Source organism: Chanos chanos, chromosome 8 (assembly GCF_902362185.1).
Source record: "Chanos chanos chromosome 8, fChaCha1.1, whole genome shotgun sequence".
Classification (NCBI taxonomy): Eukaryota; Metazoa; Chordata; class Actinopteri; order Gonorynchiformes; family Chanidae; genus Chanos; species Chanos chanos.
The window spans coordinates 18,247,523-18,269,921 of NC_044502.1; the positions used below are offsets into that span (position 1 = coordinate 18,247,523).

The window sequence follows — 22,399 nt, forward strand, 5'->3', positions numbered from 1 at the left end:
AGTCAAACACACACACACACACCCAGTCGGGACAATACAGCTACCATCAGACACACACACTGGGCACAATACACCACTTGAGTGTCTCCCTTTAAGAGTTCAGAAAGAACTCTTATGCTTTCTTCAAATATGACTCGGAAACGTGTGTGTGTGTGTGTGTGTGTGTGTGTGTGTGTGTGTGTGTGTGTATGTATGTGTGTGTGTGTGTGTGCTAATTCACGTTAGGACCACTTTACTGACTTTGCAAAGATCAAAATATCAGACTCTACTTCAATCTTCCCTTCAACACTTACTTAAAATTTTCTGTGATTTCTCCACAATCTACCACACTTTTCCTGCCATTTTGTAGAACTGGTATATTGGACATGCAGTTTGTTTGATTATCTGAGAGTATATCAGCTTTTTTTTAATCTGTTACTGAGGTTTTCTAATATGACATATAAGATGCTTTCAACTATTTGTATTCAAAGTGTATTTATTAAAAACATAAGCAGCTGACGGGCTGCCTGTGATTATTTTTGCGTGCAGTACTAAGAAGGTCCTCTGGGTAGCAGTATTATGTTACGTTTTGGATCATGGAGCCACATGTTATAACAACTTAGTCTAGTGTACAGATAGCTTTGGTCGTAAATTATTTCATAATAAAATACCTCAAATGAACTTGCTTACCCTATATTTAACTAAGGGTTGTACTCGTAAATTACCTGTCACTGTAAGTAATATTTCTCTATCATTTTCTCGTTTTTACATAAGCTAAATTTATGATTGACTATGTATCTATGGTAGATATACAACGACTTCAAATCGTAGTATCTTCGAGCTGGAATTACTTTCTGAATCCCTCGTTATACGAATGATTTTTGTTTTAACGTAAGGATGCTCTGTCGCCAATTTTGAGCATACCACATAGCACCCGGAAGTCGGGCAGCGCAGGCATTTCCTGTGACGTCAGTGCGTGTGGAGTCCATTAGGGTTCTGCAGCTGTTTGGAGAAAAAACAATAACACGAACCGGGGAGAAACAGGCACAGCAGCCGGGTTATCGGAGCTCTGAATCCCGGGAGCCCGCATTCTCCTTTCCCATCCCGGGCTTCACCGGCTTCTAACCACGGCCGCTCTCGGTGAGGAAACTCTGGCCTCCGCTTCCTCCTCCTCCGACTCGGACACCGGCGGAGCGTCGCCGCCCCCGCGGAAAAAACACCGAGCCTCGGCGGCGGAGGGAGCAGGAGAGCCCGGGGCTTCGACAGGGACAGCAGGCCTATCTGCGGTTGTTTTGGGACTTGCTGCTTCTGTGCACCCTCAACCGACCTCTGCCATTCACTTTAACCGAAACGTCGCCAGCAACCTTAGCACAAATATGCAGTCAAACGGGGCAGGCCAGGGACAGGACTCGGATCTTTCCTGCCTCAATAACGCACAAAACGGGGAGTCTTCCTCGGCCGGGGGCTCGCACTCAAATGGGCTTCTTTCCAGCTCCAACAATGGGAATAATATCGGTACCAATAACGGGGCTTCAGTCGGCCCAGCCTCTGGGACTTCAGGCGCTTCCACAGCCACAGGTTCGGGGTCTGAAGTCGGGTCCATGAAGAAGAAAAAACGTCTCTCACAGTCGGAGGAAGATGTCATCCGATTAATAGGGCAACACCTTCATGGGTTAGGGCTAAAGTAAGTTATCAAAGTTGCTGAGATCCAAAATAAGTATATGCGAATAATGAAGCTTTGAAATGCACGTAAAAAGTAAGCATTTTGCATAAAACTGCTAGGTGGCAGTTCTCTAAAATGCGTTTGACACAGACATGGGGGAGGGGGATGAAGACAGGGGTCCATCTTGCACAATACAGAATGCAAGCTAGCGCAGACCTAGCTGCTCACAAAATCATTCTCATTACTCCCAAAGAAACACAATCTGTCGTGTTGTTAGTAGGATAACGCAGTAGTCTTGATCAGTATTAATAGTTTATAGGGAATGTGTTTTGTCTGTTCGCCTTTAGGGCATTTTTGTACAGTTTGAAATCGCATTACATCATCTGGTAATCCTTTGAAAGATGCTGCAAACCCCCCAATAATAACCTGTAGTCACAAAGGACATATATAATCATTATTTGACAGGAACAGAGCTCTGACTTTGTCGACTATATTTCGCACCGTGACAAAAGGCAGAGATATCTTGCCAGGTTTTCTTAACCTGCACATTATGAGGGGATTGCGCAAACGTGCGGAGAATAACAGCGTTGTGTTTTTGTCTATTTCTGTCTGTCAGTTTCCTTTTCACGATTGTTGCCCTGGTGTTTTTCTACGGACCGCTCAAGCGTTTAAACAAACGTCAAGCAGATATTCTGATCCGCATTACGAGAGACATGTTGATATATCATTGTTTGAAAACAGTATTTTTTATCATCTTTATGTGTCGAGACTTCTTTTGTGTTGACAAAATGTTTTGACAGTTAGCTCAACAATCAGCCGCCTCACCCTTCAAAATATAACGAAGCCCTCGGTAGACCACGATTCTAACAATGCATTTCTCTCCAGTTCTTTTCACCAATTAATGTCATCTCTGACATAAAGTCCACGTCGCCAGTTGTGGCAACGACGAGTTAATATGAATAAGTTAATGTCCCTGCGAGAATATGGAAACATTCCTGTTTTTGTAATCTTGAATCCTGACAGTTATGCTCTGTGTAGCCTATACGTGCGGTTCATGGCGGCTGTGGAATGCGTTCGAAACCAGCTGTTTTACATTAGAAATGTCGGATAGGCTAATTTTAGAGTAACGGCAGCTAAACGGCGCTAGCTTCGTGTTTTGGGACGTTTTTCCTCGGCCAAATTTCGTTGTGACCACGAGTGAGTCTGCCGTGTGCCGACAGTGTGTAGACTTCAGGGGGAATTTCCATGGCTTCAGTCTTGTCCTGACACGGATCCTGAATAAACACACGGCGTTTACAGATCATGTGCGGAGATTTGGTTTGGGTTGGTGGAGTGTTGAGTGAGCAGAACTGCTCGCCCCCGTGTTCAAACTGTGGAAATGCAGGAAAAATTCATGTGATGAAACGTTCTGCGTCTCTCTCTCTCTCTCTCCCTGTGAGATGATGTCATTTTTCTGAGGTGTCAACCCTTCCCCCCACACTTCAAACACACAAACACAGTCAAAGACAGCAAGAGCACTGATACTGATGTGACTTGTCTTTCTCAGTGTGATTTTTATTGGTCGCTGCATAATGATATCACTGAGATAACTTAGCCCCTTTCTCTCTCTCTCTCTCTCTCTCTCTCTCTCACTTGCTCACTCACTCACTCTGCTGTGTGTGTGTGTGTGTCTGTAGTCAGACAGTGGATTTGCTGATGCAGGAGTCTGGATGTAGATTGGAACACCCCTCTGCCACCAAGTTTCGGAACCACGTGATGGAGGGAGAATGGGACAAGGTTTGTCTCCATGGTTATGCCTGCACACCCTGTCCAACAATACACACACCCCATCTCACCCCTCATAGCTGCTATTCTAACCCCCCCCCACCCCACACACACACAGGCACAAAACCATCAGACAGTCCATTTGCAGCCCGGTGCTGTGTGTGTTACAATAGGGGCTCGCAAGACCGTATGTACATCTAAACCACTCATTTTATGTTAGTGTTTTACAGCTGCCGAGTAGGATATTTACACACTGACTAATTGAAACTCATTAGTAAATGACAAATATGTGTCGAGTGATTTTATGAAGTATGGCTGTACTGCCCCATCTCAGGGCAGGCGTTCAGAGTTTAATTTGTTGGTATAGCACTTGTTTCATCAAGTGAAAGTAGAAATCTCCTAAGGAACTAACCCTCAGAGGAGGGGGCCCAACCTCGTCTGACAGGCCACTGAGCAGAGAATTGGAGTAAGAGAGAACGAATGTATAGAAAATGCTAGGGGAGTTATAAGTTCCACTTCATGATATTAGTTCTGTAAGACAACAAAGCTCTAGTCTAAACCTTGAGTTACAAACAGAAAGAAGAACCAGCTTAGTGCGTGTGTGTGTGTGTGTGGGATTGAAAAATCTTCTCTGATGTTTGGCCCGTCCCAGGGGGGACTGACTGACGGGACTGTTTTGTTCTCTTGTGTTTTTGTTGTAGGCCGAAAATGACCTGAATGAGCTGAAAGCTTTGATGCACTCTCCCAACGCTATTGTGGTAAGACTCGGGTGACCAACACACACACACACACAGAGTTCTGGAACAGCTGTGTTTCCCACCATACATGCCTAGAGCTTCTGGAACACTGTATCTCTGTGCCTGTGTGTTGCTACAGACACGCATCTATAGTTACTCAAACAAAAAACCGTGTATATGTGTCTGTAGCTTGATACTTTGTGTGTTTAAAGTCTCTGCACCAGTTTGGGTGTATGTGTCAAGCATCAAGAACAACGTACCGTGTGTGTGTGTGTTTCTTTAATGTTTCTGGAAGTGTGTGTAGGGTCTGGGGAAGTGCTCTCTAACTGTGGAGGCTTAGACGTTCTGGTGTTTTTCTGATAGCCAGTGAGAGCAGGCTGTGTCATAGACTGAAAGCCCTCGTTGTCTCCTTGTCCAATCAAATGGCTTTTACATTTCATTGCCAAGGAGCAAATCATTACTGGCATAAGGACTTAAGGAGGTGACGGATCAGGTTGTGATGAAACTTGTAGCATTGGCACAGACAGTCTTCACATATTTGTTCAGTTTAGCGTGTTTGTGTTGATCAGAGAGAGTGACCTGGAGAAAGATCTCTGATGTGGTGAAACCGATGGGCACTGTGACTCTGAACTCTGTGACCTCTTTTCACGCAGCCTCCCACCGTATACACACACACACACACACACACACACACACACACACACAGAGTGATGAGAATCGTCCTGAGCTCACACAATGACAGAACCCTGTCAGACTGCAGGGGCAGTTGCAACAGGAGTGTGTGTCGTGCAGGGTGGGGTGGGTGTGTGTGTATGTGTGTGAGAGTGAGATAGTGATGTCACTCAGCCATGTTTTACACAGCCAATCAGATCGGTTTGCATCAGAGCAACCGTACTATAGTAGCACGGCAGTAATAGTGATCTCAGGCTAACAGCCCCTCTCCTCTGATTGACATGCCATACGTATGTGTGTGTTTGTGTCTGTGTGTGTGTGTTAGGGGAGTAGCTCTCTGGTAGACTGACAGTCCCTGCAGATAAACTCAGATCTGAGTCACCTTAACTAAGCAAGCTCATTAAAATTTACCCTTGTGTGTGTGTGTGTTGGAAAAAATGTGGAAGCTACATATGAAAATTGACCTCAGCTGTGGTTTCATGACACCTCTCTTTTGTGTGAAAGGACAGAGTAACAGGTTCTTGATGGTGGCAGTAAGAGACCACTCTATAGGAAGAGCATGCACCCTTGCCCTACCTGTATCTCTGTTTAAATGTGTGTGTGTGTGTAAAGCACAGATAACAGAGTGTGTGTCTGTGTGTGTATGTGTTTGTAACTATAATATCGGCATGGAGCAGGCTGAAATGATAAAATAGAGAAGTGATCCAGTGACTGCACGCCCAATCCAGCATTAACCACACTACAACCTACCTCACAGTAACTACAGTGGACAGCTGCCCGTCATAGTCTACACCACCCTCTACAGTTATGACTATGTGATGTGATTGGTGGATGGTGGAAGGGGGAGGAACTCTGATATTGGAGGTCACATGGTGATGATGATACTATGGAAGGGGGAGAGAGTAGCTCTTTACCTTCTTCAAACACCAACACACTCACACACTCTCTGTCTGTTTTTGTCTCTGTAGAGGATGAAGTTTTTGCTGTTGCAGCAGAAATATTTGGAGTACTTGGAAGATGGAAAAGTTTTAGAAGCCTTGCAGGTCCTGAGAGGAGAACTGACACCCCTCAAATACAACACAGAGCGCATTCACGTACTCAGTGGGTATGTTATCGCACACAGGTCGACGCCTCTCTCTTCATTTTCACATCGCTGTGTATGTTGGTAATGTGAGAGAACTGTGACCTCCCTGCCTCTCTTGTAGTGTGGTTGTTTGGCTGCTTTGAATACTTGCGCATCATTGGAACTGTCACAATTGCGTTCAGGTACCTGATGTGCAGTCATGCTGAGGACCTGAGAGCCAAGGCTGAGTGGGAGGGCAAAGGTCAAAGTTCACGCTGCAGACTCCTGGACAAACTACAGAGTGAGCGCCAAACACACATACGCATGCACAGGTGCACGCACCTACAGACAGACAGGGGCAGTAATATTTAATTTCAAGGAGAAATGTGTCACAAGGTTGCTTGACAGTCTGGATTGGGTAAGTTGGACTTCATCTACACTGACGCTTGAGGCATGAGCAGCCCAGCAGAACCTTTGAATAACAGAGAGACAGGCTGCACAACAGTTCTGAGACATTTTCAGTCCAGAGATTATTACCACTGAACAATATACCCAATCTCCCTCACCAGTCATTTACAGATGAAGTCATGTGGTGTTAAAGTGACTGCAGTCCAGGTTAACAGACTAGTCTTGTTTTCCTGCTGTTATTATTATAAGCATAATTGTATGAGGAGCTGTGTGATGATTATTGTGTCTGTGCCATTTTCTGTGTCATTTCTTGTCTCAGTTAAATGATTCACTTGGCCTCTGAGGGACAGTAGGGTCTCATTTTGTATTAATGAGTTTAATCTCCGTGTTTACATGGGCATGGAGACAGCACACAAAACAAAATCACTGCATGAGTCTGACATCTCGGTCAGGTTAAATGGACCAGAGTGTGTGTTTCTTTGTGTTTCTGTGTGTGTGTGTGTTTCTTTGCGTGTGTGTGTAGCATACCTACCCCCCTCGGTCATGCTCCCGCCGCGGCGTTTGCAGACCCTGCTCCGCCAGGCTGTGGAGCTGCAGAGAGATCGCTGTCTTTACCACAACACCACACTGGACAACAGCCTGGAGTCAGCCTCACTGCTCCTGGACCATGTCTGCAGCAGGTACACACACACACACACACACACACACACACACACTGGACAACAGCCTGGAGTCAGGTTCACTGCTCCTGGACCACATTTGCAGCAGGTACATACACACACACACACACACACACACACACACACTGGACAACAGCCTGGAGTCAGCCTCACTGCTCCTGGACCACGTCTCCAGCCGGTACATACACGCACACACACACACACACACACACACACTGGACAACAGCCTGGAGTCAGCCTCACTGCTCCTGGACCACGTCTGCAGCAGGTACATACACGCATACACACACACACTCACAAGTATATATAAACATGCTCACACACGTGACAACAGCCTGGAGTCAGCCTCACCACCGCTCCTGGTCTGCAGCAGGTATACACACACATGTACACACACACACACTCAAACACATGCTCACGCACACATACACACACACACACACACACAGACACACACACACTGGACAACATCCTGGAGTCAGCCTCACTGTTACTGGACCACATCTGCAGCAGATACGCACACACACATGCACACAAACACACACTTTTTCTCATAGTGTGTTTTCTCACACTTTTTCTCATAGTGTGTGTGAGTCAGTGTGAAGACATACACTTGCTTCAGGTGGAACACATGACGTTTGGAATCCACTACATGTTTCACATTGACGTGTGTGGACTTGCATAATGAATTTACATTGTGCTTGTGTGTGTGTGTGTGTGTGTGTGTGTGTGTGTGTGTGGTAGGAAACAGTTTCCGTGTTACACACAGCAGATCCTGACGGAACACTGTAATGAGGTGTGGTTCTGTAAGTTCTCCAATGACGGAACCAAACTGGCCACCGGTTCTAAAGACACCACTGTCATACTGTGGCAGGTCGACCCAGTGAGTACACACACACACACATATACATCAAACACACGCGTGCATGCACACACACACACACACACACACACACATACATACACATGCGTGTATACACATACACACACACACACAGACGTTTCTGTACTTACCTTCGTGATGATGTATCCAGTGCTCGTCCCCCAGATAAATTAAAATTACATCAAACAGTGCATGAAATATTAAACACACACACAGTGCTGTACATACACATATCATGCAATATGCAATGCTTGTAAAATCAAAAATGCATAAAATTTGGCACATTGCATCTTAAGTTATTATGTATTACCCACACGTCATTACATGTTGTCTGTAATGGTGTAATTGACATGAGTTGACACATTACATAACAGATTCAACAGTAAATTGTTTATGACATATCACATACATCATGTCACAGTGTTTTTACACATGATCTTGAGTAGAGTCATATGTGACAGTGTCATGTGGGTGTGTTTGTCTGTGGAGCAGCTGTGCGGTGTGGTTCCAAAGGGCATTTATAGACACACTGAATAGTAATGGACCTGGACATTCATATTAAGGCAGAAGTCCCTTTGCTGTGTTTCACAATGTCAGTGTTACTTTGTTATTTCGTTTTAGCCCTCTTTTGATTTTTTCCCCCCAAATTAGAGTAGCCAGCCTCTTGGCTCTCATAAGTGCACCCACCTCCCGCGGCGGTGTTCCCGGGCGACGCCCATCAGACTAGCTCGTACTTCCCCCCGGTGCACGCTAACCCAGTCCTCACATCCTGTCACACTATGAGACCCATGAGATTACCGAGTAAACGAACACGTTGGGAGAAGAGTGCTCTTTGCATCTCTGTGCCCGTCACCACAGAGACGCCTCCCCTCAGACTGTGGGCTTTTGTTTCCTGAGACGCCCAGCCACAGCCAGTAAGCACAGCAGAGCACAGGTTCACATGGTGACTCTCACTCTTTGGCCAGGCTTGCGTGTCCAGCTACGACTCAGAGGACTGCTCAGACACTTTTTATCACATGTCTCAGAGCAGTTCCACTGGACCTCTGAGCTCAAGCCCATAAACAGCCCATGTGGTTTGTATGTATTGTGTGTGAGGTACAACATGTCTAAATTTGTGTGTGTGTGTGTGTGTGTGTAGGACACACACCAGTTGAAGCCGCTGCGGACTCTGGAGGGACATGCGTATGGGGTGTCGTATTTGGCCTGGAGTCCAGATGACACCTATCTGATTGCATGTGGACCAGATGACTGCTCTGAACTCTGGCTTTGGAATGTCCAGGTAACCACGGCGACAGAACACACATGCACACACGTATACAAAGTGTCTTTGTGTTGGTCTGGCTGCTGTAGTGGTGATGTCAGTAAAATTACACATTTCTTATGATTTTGTGCACTACAAGTGTTCACAGAATCATTGACAATAGATGTGCATGTCAGGAGAGGAGAATGAGAATGAGACGAAAAGAGAGCAAACCAGAGAGTCTGGGCTACTAAGCCGTAATACTGTATTTCTCAGTGTCTCCCCCTGGTGGTCAGACAGAGGAGGTACAGGGCTCTAATTCAGACCCATGTTTGCTGTAGCCCATCATTACCACATCTGATTCAACTTATCCACTGGTTACCAAGGCATTGGCCTCCTCAGCCCATTGCCCTGGTGCTTGACATAAGCCAACATGTGCAGTATAATTAGTGTTTAGGAGTGGAGTTGAAAAACATTGCTGAATTTGTATAGGGGTGTTTGTGGTAAGTTTGTGTTTGCCCTGACACATGTCGCCCTCTGCTGGTCAGACGGGGGAGTTGCGGACGAAGATGAGTCAGTCCCATGAGGACAGTCTGACCAGCGCCGCATGGAACCCAGACGGGAAACGATTCGTCACAGGAGGACAGCGAGGACAATTCTACCAATGCGTGAGTTTGTGTGTCTGTATGGGGTTTAATGTTCAACATCTCATTTGATATTCTCGGTTGAAGTTCCATATTCATGTGAATATTTCTGAATAAGCACGCATTTTAATACATTCCTTTTGAATTTCAAAGCAAAACATCAAGCCCAAACCCCGGTGGACCTTACATGTTCAAAGCGTTTTCTGATGTTTTGACTGATTATGTGAAAAGAGTGACATCGTCTTTTCTGTATCGCAGTTACTAAATGTACTGGCACAAACATCAAAGTACCAAAAATACTAAAACAGAAAACGCCATGATTTCTTATTCAGTAAATGACATGTGCGTGGCATAATCCATTACTTTTACACAGCAGTGAATTGAGAACCTCCCATGATGGATGCTTTGATTAACATTTTTTTCTAATTAACAATTTGATGGCTGGTTACTGGTCAGTTTGCCAGGACAGTTTACTCTTTATAGAGCACAAATAGTTTCTGGATTGAGGATGTTACAATACAAAGGTTTCAACCTATCCCTTTAACTCTCTTTTCTTTTTTAACTGTGTCATAATGGTAGATGTGTCCATGTCAGGAAAAGAAGACCCAAAAATACAGAATTCATAGCATGGAGAGCATTGGTAGGCGTATAAGGTGCTGAAATTGAGGACATGAGATCTGTAGTCCTAGGTTTAGTTCAAGGTACTTATGTAGTGAACTGTGTTTTTTTTTGTTTGTTTTTTTTTTAATTTTTGTGGGGGGTTTTTTCCTCCCAAGAGTGATGTCAGATCACAGGGAATACATGTTCCCAGTAGATGAGAATAGTCCACACTGTGCTTTCGACCACTGAGAACAATGTTAGCCATAACTTGAAGCCAGTGCACCTTTTCTTTTTCCTTTCATTTTTCACTGTGAGAGCATCAGTAACTCCTCTCGTACGCTTTTACTGTGCAGTAATCATTTTAAATTACAACACAACACGTGTTGTCGTTATCCAGGTCATATATAGTATGGATCCACCTAAATGAATAAAGTAGATTTTATCTCTAAGTCTCTGTAAGTGGGAACTTGTTTGTCATATATCCGTGTAGCTGCATTTTGACAGGCTACCGTGACCTTCCTCAGGTCATTCTGCGGTCGTCACGTGTTGTTTTTCTGCTGAAACTGTATGAACGTCTGTCCTCAAACTGAGGATCCTTCTTCCTCGTTCAAATCACACACGTGGCTGAAACCTTGCAGTTATGTTGTTGATGAAGAGCATTAAAAGATACCAACATTTATTACCGAGATTTAGTTAACACATCATCATGGAGAAGAGACTGAAATTGAGCTCTGTTTCTCAAGATTAACCTTAAAAAAAACCTTTAAAAAAAAGTAGTGATTTTTTTTTTTTCATTCCCATTTTGGAAGGGCTGTTTGTGTTAAATGTGTTGTTTTTGTTTTAAATGTGTATGTGTCTAAATTAAAAAGAAAGAGGAGTGTCCTCAGCTCTGGGCTGATTCTCCTTTCTTTCAACCCAAACTGTGGCACAAACTGGACCATGGCCCAGAAACCGATGTACTAACCGCACTGTGAACACAATGAATGGTTACTCCTCTATTGCTGTGTAAATTCTCTTATCTTTTATAGAGCAATTCTGATGTCACAATAACCAGAGACAAACCGTTTGACAATTTCGTAATATCAGATGGTCTTGTTTTGCTTTGAACTGTGCCTGGAGGAAGACCTTATAATGTAAACGTCATAACAATTGTGCATTAGACATTATAATCAGCGTTCAGGTGAAATGTGACAGTGTAATGTGTGTCATTGCGTGCAGTGATCTGATCAGATTAACGTGTCCTTTACTCTGCACTCTGACCGTGTGTGTGTGTGTGTGTGTGTGTGTGTGTGTGTGTGTGAGAGACTGCCAACTGACAGATGACATCTTAAATTGGTTAAATTGCCTGGGCTTGTGGAGTGACAGAAACTTAATTGACCCTAGCGATGGACTGATTGAGTCATTATTTAGTCTGTTGATTCACTTATTTGCAGATTTATTTATCTGTGTTTGGCTCGTTGTGTCGACGTACTCGTAATGTGCCGTGTGTGTATCATGTTGTGTCCTCACATGCGCTGCGCGTCTTAATGTCTGTGTCTGATGTCTTGTTCCCACTGTGTGTATTCATGTGTGTATCCTGGTGTGTGTAGGATCTGGATGGTAACCTGTTGGACTCATGGGAAGGGGTCAGAGTTCAGTGTCTGTGTTGCCTGAGTGACGGACGCACGGTTTTGGCCTCTGACACACACCAGCGTATCCGCGGTTACAACTTCGAGGACCTGACGGACAGAAACATGTAAGTCCTCTCTCTGATTGGTCCTGTTACTCTTTCTCTCTGATTGTAAGCAGAACTCCAGCTAATATGTGTGTTTGGATCTGTGTGTCCCTCTAATACTGCATTTACCTGAGAACACACAACACTGATGTCCACCACTGCTGTCAGCATATGCCGCTGATGTGTACCATGTGTTTGAATATGTGAAATAACAGGTGTCTACCCCTGTTTATTTATTTAAAGTATCTCAGGCTCCAGCTTTCTTGTGTTGTTGTTGTTATTGGTTTTAATGTATTTCTTTATTGTAATAAACTGTGAATTACTGTCATGTACATTGTGCAGTGTGCAACTCTCACTCAGTCTGTTCACTCACAAACACGCTGTCCAGTCTACTGAAATGTGGTTAGTGATCACACAGGTTTAAAGACCCACAGGGTGTAACAGGACAAACAGATAATGCTAACATTTGTAATAGAGGATGCACATTGCTGTGTTTGCATTTGCACAGCCTGGAAAAGTAACCTGTGCAGCAGAAGATTGTTGTGTTTGTGATGCTCAGCGAGTCTTGAGTCCCTGACTGAACAGTTTGGTGTAATAGTGATGTTGGTGTTTGGTGTAATAGTGATGTTGGTGTTTGGTGTAATAGTGATGGTAGTGTTTGGTGTAATAGTGATGTTAGTGTTTGTTTCATACTGAGCGATTTGGTGTAATAGTGATGTTGGTGTTTGGTGTAATAGTGATGGTAGTGTTTGGTATAATAGTGATGGTAGTGTTTGGTGTAATAGTGATGGTAGTGTTTGTTTCAGACTAAACGGTTTGGTGTAATAGTGATGGTAGTGTTTGTTTCAGACTGAGCGATTTGGTGTAATAGTGATGTTGGTGTTTGGTGTAATAGTGATGGTAGTGTTTGGTGTAATAGTGATGGTAGTGTTTGTTTCAGACTAAACTGTTTGGTATAATAGTGATGGTAGTGTTTGGTGTAATAGTGATGGTAGTGTTTGGTGTAATAGTGATGTTAGTGTTTGTTTCAGACTGAACGGTTTGGTGTAATAGTGATGTTGGTGTTTGGTGTAATAGTGATGTTAGTGTTTGTTTCATACTGAACAGTTTGGTGTAATAGTGGTGGTAGTGTTTGGTATAATAGTGATGGTAGTGTTTGGTGTAATAGTGATGTTGGTGTTTGGTGTAATAGTGATGGTAGTGTTTGGTGTAATAGTGATGGTAGTGTTTGGTGTAATAATGATGTTAGTGTTTGTTTCAGACTGAGCGATTTGGTGAAATAGTGATGTTGGTGTTTGGTGTAATAGTGATGTTGGTGTAATAGTGATGGTAGTGTTTGGTGTAATAGTGATGGTAGTGTTTGGTGTAATAGTGATGGTAGTGTTTGTTTCAGACTGAACGGTTTGGTGTAAAAGTGATGTTGGTGTTTGGTGTAATAGTGATGTTGGTGTTTGGTGTAATAGTGGTGGTAGTGTTTGGTATAATAGTGATGGTAGTGTTTGGTGTAATAGTGATGTTGGTGTTTGGTGTAATAGTGATGGTAGTGTTTGGTGTAATAGTGATGTTGGTGTTTGGTGTAATAGTGATGGTAGTGTTTGGTGTAATAGTGATGGTAGTGTTTGGTGTAATAATGATGTTAGTGTTTGTTTCAGACTGAGCGATTTGGTGAAATAGTGATGTTGGTGTTTGGTGTAATAGTGATGTTGGTGTAATAGTGATGGTAGTGTTTGGTGTAATAGTGATGGTAGTGTTTGGTGTAATAGTGATGGTAGTGTTTGTTTCAGACTGAACGGTTTGGTGTAAAAGTGATGTTGGTGTTTGGTGTAATAGTGATGTTGGTGTTTGGTGTAATAGTGGTGGTAGTGTTTGGTATAATAGTGATGGTAGTGTTTGGTGTAATAGTGATGTTGGTGTTTGGTGTAATAGTGATGGTAGTGTTTGGTGTAATAGTGATGGTAGTGTTTGGTGTAATAATGATGTTAGTGTTTGTTTCAGACTGAGCGATTTGGTGTAATAGTGATGTTGGTGTTTGGTGTAATAGTGATGTTGGTGTTTGGTGTAATAGTGATGTTGGTGTTTGGTGTAATAGTGATGGTAGTGTTTGGTGTAATAGTGATGTTGGTGTTTGGTGTAATAGTGATGGTAGTGTTTGTTTCAGACTGAACAGTTTGGTGTAATAGTGGTGGTAGTGTTTGGTGTAATAGTGATGGTAGTGTTCAGTGTAATAGTGATGTTAGTGTTTGTTTCAGACTGAACAGTTTGGAGTAGGGCTTAACGATTTGGGGAAAATATCTAATTTTGATTTTTCTGACAGATATTGCGATTTCGATTTGATTTGCAATGTAATTTTTTAAAGTCAAGCTTCACTTCAGTATTCACTGTGTAATAGATTTAAAACATGTGATGGAGCATTACCACATGAGATACCATCAAAATATTAACTTATCTATATTCTAATGCAGAGATGTTAACTTAAAGGTATGGAATTGCATCCAAAACATGTATTCATTATATTTTTTAATTGGCATAGAACATAGAACAATCAAACATGTAAGGGATAATTTGTACTCTGCCGGTCATTATCGGAAAATAAATCCCCACATGACGAACAGGACCCCGCTTATTATACGGTTACTTGCCAAAATGATAAAAGAAACTTCACACAATGCTTAATTTTAATGATTTTATTCTAGTTTTGTGGCTTCAGCTGAGAAATATAGTCCCTCTAGCAAACAGAACTTTTAAAGTTGCAAGTGTTGCATAGCAACATGTTATGCTACCTGCAGACTTCTCAACTTGTTGCAGATAGGCTGTTAATTTCCGTTACAATAAGTGAGCGGACTACTTGCGGAATGATAGAACGAAGAAGTGAAGAAGTGTAGGTCAGACACACTCCATAGCGTATATCCCAAATTGCACCCCTTGTGATTTGCTAATCCCATTGTTTCAAATTGTGATTTTGATTTGAAATCGATTTATCGTTCAGCCCTAGTTTGGTGTAATAGTGATGTTAGTGTTTGTTTTAGACTGAACAATTTGTTGTAATAGTGATGTTAGTGCTTGGTGTAAGTGTATGTGTGTGTGTGTGTGTGTGTGTGCGCGTTTGTATGTGAGAACAAAGTGGAGAGTGCGTGTGTTGGTGTATGTGTGTGTGTGCATTTGTATGTCTATGTGTGTGAGCAGTCTGAAGAATATCTCTCTCTCTTTTCTCTTTTCTGGACAGAGTTCAGGAGGATCATCCAATCATGTCTTTCACCGTCTCTAAAAATGGACGATTAGCTTTGTTAAATGTCGCAACTCAGGTATGCACTGGATTAAGACTGCTGCATATGTGTGTGTCTGTGTGTTTGTTTGTACAGTCAAGTGTGTGTGAGCAAGTGCTTTGCAGTCTGCTTTGTTTTTCTGTCTGTGTTCATATAATACATGACTTGTGTGTGTGTGTGTGTGTGTGTGTGTGTGTGTGTGTGTGTGTGTGTGTGTGTGAGTGAGTTTATTTTTGTGCCTGTGTGTGTGTCTGAGCGTCTATTCCTGTCCCTCTAAGAGGAATGTGTATGTTTCTGAGAGTACTTTGTGTGTGTATTATATCTGCGTTTGCATGTATGTGTGTGTGATGTCTCTGTGCAGGGAGTGCACCTGTGGGATCTACAGGATCGTGTGTTGGTGAGAAAGTATCAGGGTGTCACGCAGGGTTTTTACACCATACACTCCTGTTTTGGCGGACACAACGACGACTTTATCGCCAGCGGCAGTGAAGGTACCACTGCAGACACTGAAACCATCACCGAACCAGTCAAACCATACTGTTTGATCTTTCTTTTCCTCTCTTGTTTGTGTCACTGTAATTTTATGTAACATTGGTATATATAACTGTGTGAGTATGTGTATGTGATATTATACAGTAAGTAATCACTTGTGAGTGTGTTATGTAATAAGTGTGTATATTGAGTAATAGCTGTACAGTGTGTGCTCAGCCTGTGTTCTGTGTACATGTCCGTCATGCAGAAGAAACCACTGTCGCCATGCATCAGAGCATCTAGGCATTACGTGACCTAGCATGGTATCAAAAATCTCTCTCTCTCTCTGTCTGTCTCTCTCTCCGCGTAGACCATAAGGTGTATATTTGGCATCGGCGGAGTGAACTGCCCATTGCGGAGTTAACAGGACACACTCGCACAGTTAACTGTGTGAGCTGGAGCTCATCTCTGCCCGGCCTGTTGGCCAGCGCTTCGGACGACGGCACCGTCCGCATCTGGGGCCCCGCCCCCTTCCTCGACACGCAGGAACTGGACGGACTTAACGGTAAACGACAGCAAATCACAGCAGAGCATCCACAAAGCTCCTTCACAGAGAACAAGACAGACAGCTGAGTTAGGGACGCATCTGAAGAGATGTATAACAGAGCAGGATGTAGAGGTGCGGGAAGAAGAGAAAAATATTATTTTGACTGATATTGTAATTGCAATGCTAATTAACAGAGATTAGCACACACACACACATTGAAGTTCATTGTTCTCTTTATGTTCTGGTGAGACTTGCTAATCTGTTTTTGTTCTAACAGACAGCTTCTCTCTCTCTCTCTCTCTCCCTGTCAGAGAACTGCAGCAGCATGGACAGTTGATGGTGACTGTGGGACTGACTCATGTCTTATTGCGAAAAAGAGAAACAATCGAAAATGAGAGAATGAAACTCAACAGCATCTACAAACACAGAGCATCACAGGAGGATAAACGCACAGACGCAGAGAGAGAGAATTCTGGGAAACTAAATTTGGGTAGTGGGGATTTTGTGAGTGGAGTTGTGAGTGTGAGGTTGAGAGATGGAGAGAGTGTGTGAGAGAGAGCTTTCAGAGATGGGGGAACTGGTCTAGGAACCACAGAGAAACCTAGTCATGGTCCTGGTCTGATCTGGAGAGATCAGTCTACCCAGTTTTGTCTTTCTAACCCTCCATTAGGCCCAGAACCAGACCAGGAGCCCCGATTAATGCCTCTCCCAGAAAACCCCCCTCAGCACTGGGCATAAACACCACATTAACTCCCTGCTCCTCCTAAGTCCACCCTTAGGGCCCATTAACAGCTCCACAACAGGCTCTTTTACACCTGTGTCTGTGTGTGTGTGTGTTTTGGATTGTGTGTGTGTGTATATCTGTGTATGTATGTGTTTAACCAAGAAGTAAGGGGAAGGTGAAGAAACAGGAAGGGGGGGGGGTGTTAAAACTTCCTTTTTCATTTCTTCTCACACCCAATGGTTCCAACACACACACACACAAACACACACACACACATAGGGCATTTTGATCAGGGGGGCTAAATATGGTGGTTTGGTTGAGTTTTGTTTTGTAAAGCAATGCCACAGGGTTTGACTGTGATTATTGACAGTTGAGTTGTGCGTGTGTGTGTGTGGTGCTGACAGAATGCTTTAGCTTGAAGGGAATTCTCTCAGCTACTTAGATATACTCACTACATCTTACCAAACACCTCTGTCTCTGTAGCAGTGCACCTCTCTTTCTCTCTCTCTCTCTCTCTCTCTCTCTCTCTTACTCTCATTTCTTTTATCCCCCACCCCCCTTACTCCTCTCCACTCTTATCCTCTGCTCTCATCCCTCTCTTTCTCCCCTCCCTACTCTCTGTCTTTGACTTGTTAAAGGGCTCATGCTGGGGATTGCAGGGTCACAGGTCAGGGGAAGGTGAAGAAACAGGGGTTTCTCATAGGTCAAGGTCACAAATGAAAGGCTGAGGGGTGTTAAGTGGGGCTTTGCGTATGTGTGCGTGTGTGTGTGTGTGTGTGGTGTTAACAGTAGCACTGTTCTGCTGTCTTAACGGACCACAGTTCTGTAAGTCAAGCCTCACTCCTGCACTCAGCCTGTGTGTGTGCGCGCATATGCTTTGCATGCATGTGTCCTTGACTCTGTGTGTGTGTTCTCTTCATGCCTATGTGTTACTTTGTGTGCCCAAATGTGGGGGGGTATGTTTGTATATGTGTGTGTGTGCATTCACAAGTGTGAAAGAGAGAGAGTGTGTGTGTGTGTGTGTGTGTGTGTGTGTGTGTGCGCACGCGAGTTATTTTCTTTGCCCTGAGGTGAAATGTATAGATGGTTTTAACTGAAGCTGATCATCTGGAAATGGCCCTATGAAACCTTTATGTAAGGAACAGAAAACTGCACCTCCCAGACATTTTCCAGTGTATAAACCAGGGCTATTTTTTGGTGGGGAGGGAACCCATTTTGCCCACTGTGCTGTGGTGGTATCCATTTGGCTGAGTCTGAGAGAACATGCATGAAAGCCGAGTGTACTCTTTAAAGCGGAGTGTGTTCTTTAAAGCTGGTATGTCTTTTGCAACGTGAACTAAACCTGTAGTCTATATAAAGAGGAGTTGCTTAAAGCATGGAGACCCAGGTTTCCTCTCTTTGATCAGAAATGCTGAGAGAGACAGCAAATGACAACACTAACAGCTTTAAAACAAAACAAAAAAAACTGTGACATTGTTGTGTCAGTCATCCAATCAAAACTCAGAGTTTTGATCCTAGTTAATGACCTATGCATTAAAGCCACGCCCCCAACCTTTCCACACACAAACAGAACCCTGTCCTGTACACCTCGAAGAGACCCACAACCTTAAACCTGCCATAGCAACAGAGCTACACCCTACACATCTCTCCTAGCAACAGAGCTCCACCCCCTCGCACCTCTCATAGCAACCTAGCTACACTCCCTACATAATCCTAGAAACCAGAGATCTGTGATACTAGTAGTAACCAAGCCCCACCCTTCCTGTACCATATATCATCAAAGCCATGCCTATGACCTGACCACTCCCCCTTCACAGGACACACCTCCTTTACCTGCCCCACAGCTCAATGCCAAAATGCTGTCACATGCATGCAAACACACACACTCTTAATACCCAAGTGCTGTCCTACAAACACACACACATACACTCTCTCTGCTACTGTCTGTCAGCATGCCTGCAGGTTCAGACGTCATGTTCTGGCTGTGGGCGGAGCCACCGGTGAGCTTCTGCCAATGGGTGTTAACTCAGAGTAGCTCTAACACACACCTGCTTTCTCTCCGTATGCCTTTGTTTTTGACATGCTGAAACTCTCTGGACTGACCAGCTTGTTTAAAGAGACGCTTCTCTCTGTTTTTATGGAAGTTTTTGTTACTTTTGTTTTTCACAATATCATTTCTCTTTTATGTTGTTTTTTTTTTTGGTTGAACTCTTTTCCCTTTATCATCATATTAAACTATAACCAGCCAAACTGTCTCCTCCATTTTGTTATTATTATTATTATTATCGTTGTTATTATTATTATTATTTAATATGCTTTCAACATAATTTTCCTTTTTAATCTGTCATTTATCGGATTGGTTTGTCTCATGCTGGGTATTTTTTGGTAGGGGGGGGGCTTTGATTCTGTAAACTTTTTAAGATGCTAATTTGTTCTGAATTAAAAAAAAGAAAAAAAATCTGACTAAACCCTGAGAGGAGAGCTGTTGGCTGCAGACTGGGCCAGTCTTAGCCACTGCTGATGCGTGTCAGAAACACAAACAGAGAAAGCTGCTCTGCCTGTCCATGTGCCTGTGTGTGCTATTAAGACGCTCGCGTTGCTAGCAACATTCTGATTCTAGAACAGTCCAGAGCTCCTCATTCCAGAATGGCTGTGCCGTTCTGTGGCTCCTCCCCTTCCTGCCATGCCCAGCGCCTTTACTCCCTGACCAATCCCAAAGGTTTCAGAACGATGAGCTGTGACATACAACCGTATGCAACTGTATGAGGAGTGGTTGATTTCTTCCTCTGTGTGTTTGTGTGTGTGTGTGTGTGTGTGTGTGTGTGTACAAGTTTAACTCACCTGAGGACATGTTTTCCTTCATGTAAAACCTTTGTCTGGTGTGAATGGTGGAAAAGGATGATGATGATGAAGATGTCTGATATTTGGTAGCGTAGATTCCTGATTTGAGGAAATCGAGGAATTCCGTTTTGCGTTAATGTGTTATTTCAAAAGTGATTGTACTGTTTTTGTATCGTTGTGTAGGAGAAGTGGTATGTATGCGCATTTTCAATAAAGCATTCAGGGTTTTGAAAAAGAGTATGTGACACCCCGCCCCCTCCCATGACCTCTGTGGAAAATTCTCACAGGGTTGATCTAAACCGGGAAAAAATATTTTACAATAAAAACAGAAATTATTTATTGTTTATCCATCAGAAAATGCATTCAGCTTTTTTTTTTTTTATCCGCTGAGCTTCCCTTGTGGTCTTATGGAAAGGTTCTTATTCTTAAAGAGCTTGAGAGAATTTGAGATTTGGCTTATTTAAATCATAGGCCTTTCTCAGGCTCCTGTACTCACATTACTTCTAGCCAAAAGAAAGCTAATGTTAACATGTTACGACTCAGCTAACAAACAAATTCTCATATAAAGAGAAGCTTAACACAGGTGAACCACTGTCTTCACAGACTCCTCTAAGCTGCACTTTCCCTGGAGGTTACACAGCCAGCACAACTGCTGACACCCCACTCACAGCTGCACTTAAACCACAAAACTAGTTCACTCAGCAATAATAATAATAATCAATCGTAAAAATAATTTTCTGTTGAGCACATTTCATACAAAATTTGCTGCTTACTAGACTAAAGCTGTAGTTCAGACACACCCAGACACAGGCACACATACAAAATGAAAAAAAACATTTGAAAGAAAGGAGCAGTAGTCCTTTACACGTCACTATGGTCTAAGTGGACTGTCAGTAACCTTATATTGTCTCCCTGGTAACAGTGATAGAAGAAAAAGTATTTTAGCATTTTAAACCTGCTCAAATGGTTCACAGTGCAATATTTGATTTTAGTGGAGACCCCAGGGTTTTTTTATGTCAGTTAAATAAAGAATTCATTGATAAATCAATAAATGAAATAAATAAAATAGTAACATAAAAATGATAATAAAAAATGAAGAATCCATGCAAATAAACTTGCATTTTTACACTTTCATTAGTTTTTACTGATCAATGTATTTAAAATTCTGCATTTTTTAATTTTAATTTCTTTCCTTGTATTTTACATTTTATAATTCACGTATCCATTCTTTCGTTGGAAAATAACTTTATTTTGATTCTTTTGTACGTTTCCTCATTTCCTTTCCTATATTCTGCACTGCAAATGAACAGATGTCATTTAGTGCTCCCAGTACTGGCCTACTATACGTGTCGAATGACTGATGATATCAGAGTTCATATAAAGAACCTATTACTCAATAGACATCAAGGGATGTGTCTGGGTTTTGGTCTGAAGAATCGGGGAGAAACTGTTGATAGAGCCATTGCAAGTAACAACCACCTGTATTATGTATGGAGCCAATGTAATATGAATATAATTCACAATTCACGATATCAGTCACAGATGAGAACAATGATTTCTGAACTGCAAGTATCAATGTAACCTGAAAATTGTGAACTGCAAGCACAATACACACATGTGACATGTATCTACAAGTACACAGCGCTATGACAGGTCCAAAACCTGTGTTACGAGTCTCTAATCTATATTTGTCAAGCTCAAACTGTGGTTACAAACTGTTATTGACAAACAGAATTTGATTTGCTTTCTGGTATGGCAAGTAATTTTAACATGTAATCAACATTTTCATGATATAAAAAGCAATGTTGGGTTTTTTAAATTTGATGTCAAAAATATGACATCAGATTTTAAAAATTTGATATAAGGTTTTTGAAATTCAATATCATGCCTTTGAAATGGAATATTTACCTTATGAAATGTGACATCTTGCCTTTGAAATTTAGTGTTCAGTTTCTTTTGAATTACTCAAGAATAGTTTCACTTGCATTTATTGTGATCAAAAAAAGAAATTAAACCTGGAAGAACAATACAGGTGCTTCTGCAGGAGTAATGACAGCGATGGTCTTCAAGTATAGTTTCTTTAGAGTGTTTTCGTTTCATTGTCCCTTACAGACAATGCAAGAGACTTCTTGTTCTCTCCTCATATTGCCACAGACTTATTCAGGCAATATTCCTAATCTCCTGCGTCTTCAAATATACAAGAAATAATCAATATCAAAAGTCAAAAATCTGATATTAGATTTCATTTTTTTTTAATCCATGAAAACTGGATTATATGTTAATCTGTCACGGTACACATGGTTTCTGGTTGATTCTGACATCTGCACAAGTTGTGTTGCATGTTCACCCATGATCAGTGGCCTGGTAGACCACAAAGCTGTGCGACCTTTAACGGAAAGAGCATAACTGAAACATGAAGAAAATTTTGCAGAATCACTCTGAAGAGATGCTGAAGAGATGCTGCAAAGTCATCACGCTTGATATTTCTCAAATTCAACTTCATATG

General features: G+C 42.6%; 1 protein-coding gene across 1 annotated transcript; it reads left to right on the forward strand.

Annotated features, from left to right (window-relative positions):
• Positions 1–949: 949 nt before the first annotated feature.
• On the forward strand, positions 950–17,566 carry wdr26b (WD repeat domain 26b). The gene is made up of 14 exons (XM_030781594.1): positions 950–1,663; positions 3,319–3,418; positions 4,108–4,164; positions 5,784–5,920; positions 6,082–6,179; positions 6,810–6,966; positions 7,711–7,849; positions 8,988–9,128; positions 9,638–9,757; positions 11,923–12,068; positions 15,271–15,349; positions 15,672–15,801; positions 16,152–16,346; positions 16,640–17,566. The coding sequence occupies exons 1-14, from the start codon at positions 1,356–1,358 to the stop codon at positions 16,663–16,665; spliced, it is 1,833 nt and encodes a 610-aa protein (XP_030637454.1). The 5' UTR covers positions 950–1,355; the 3' UTR covers positions 16,666–17,566.
• Positions 17,567–22,399: the final 4,833 nt, after the last annotated feature.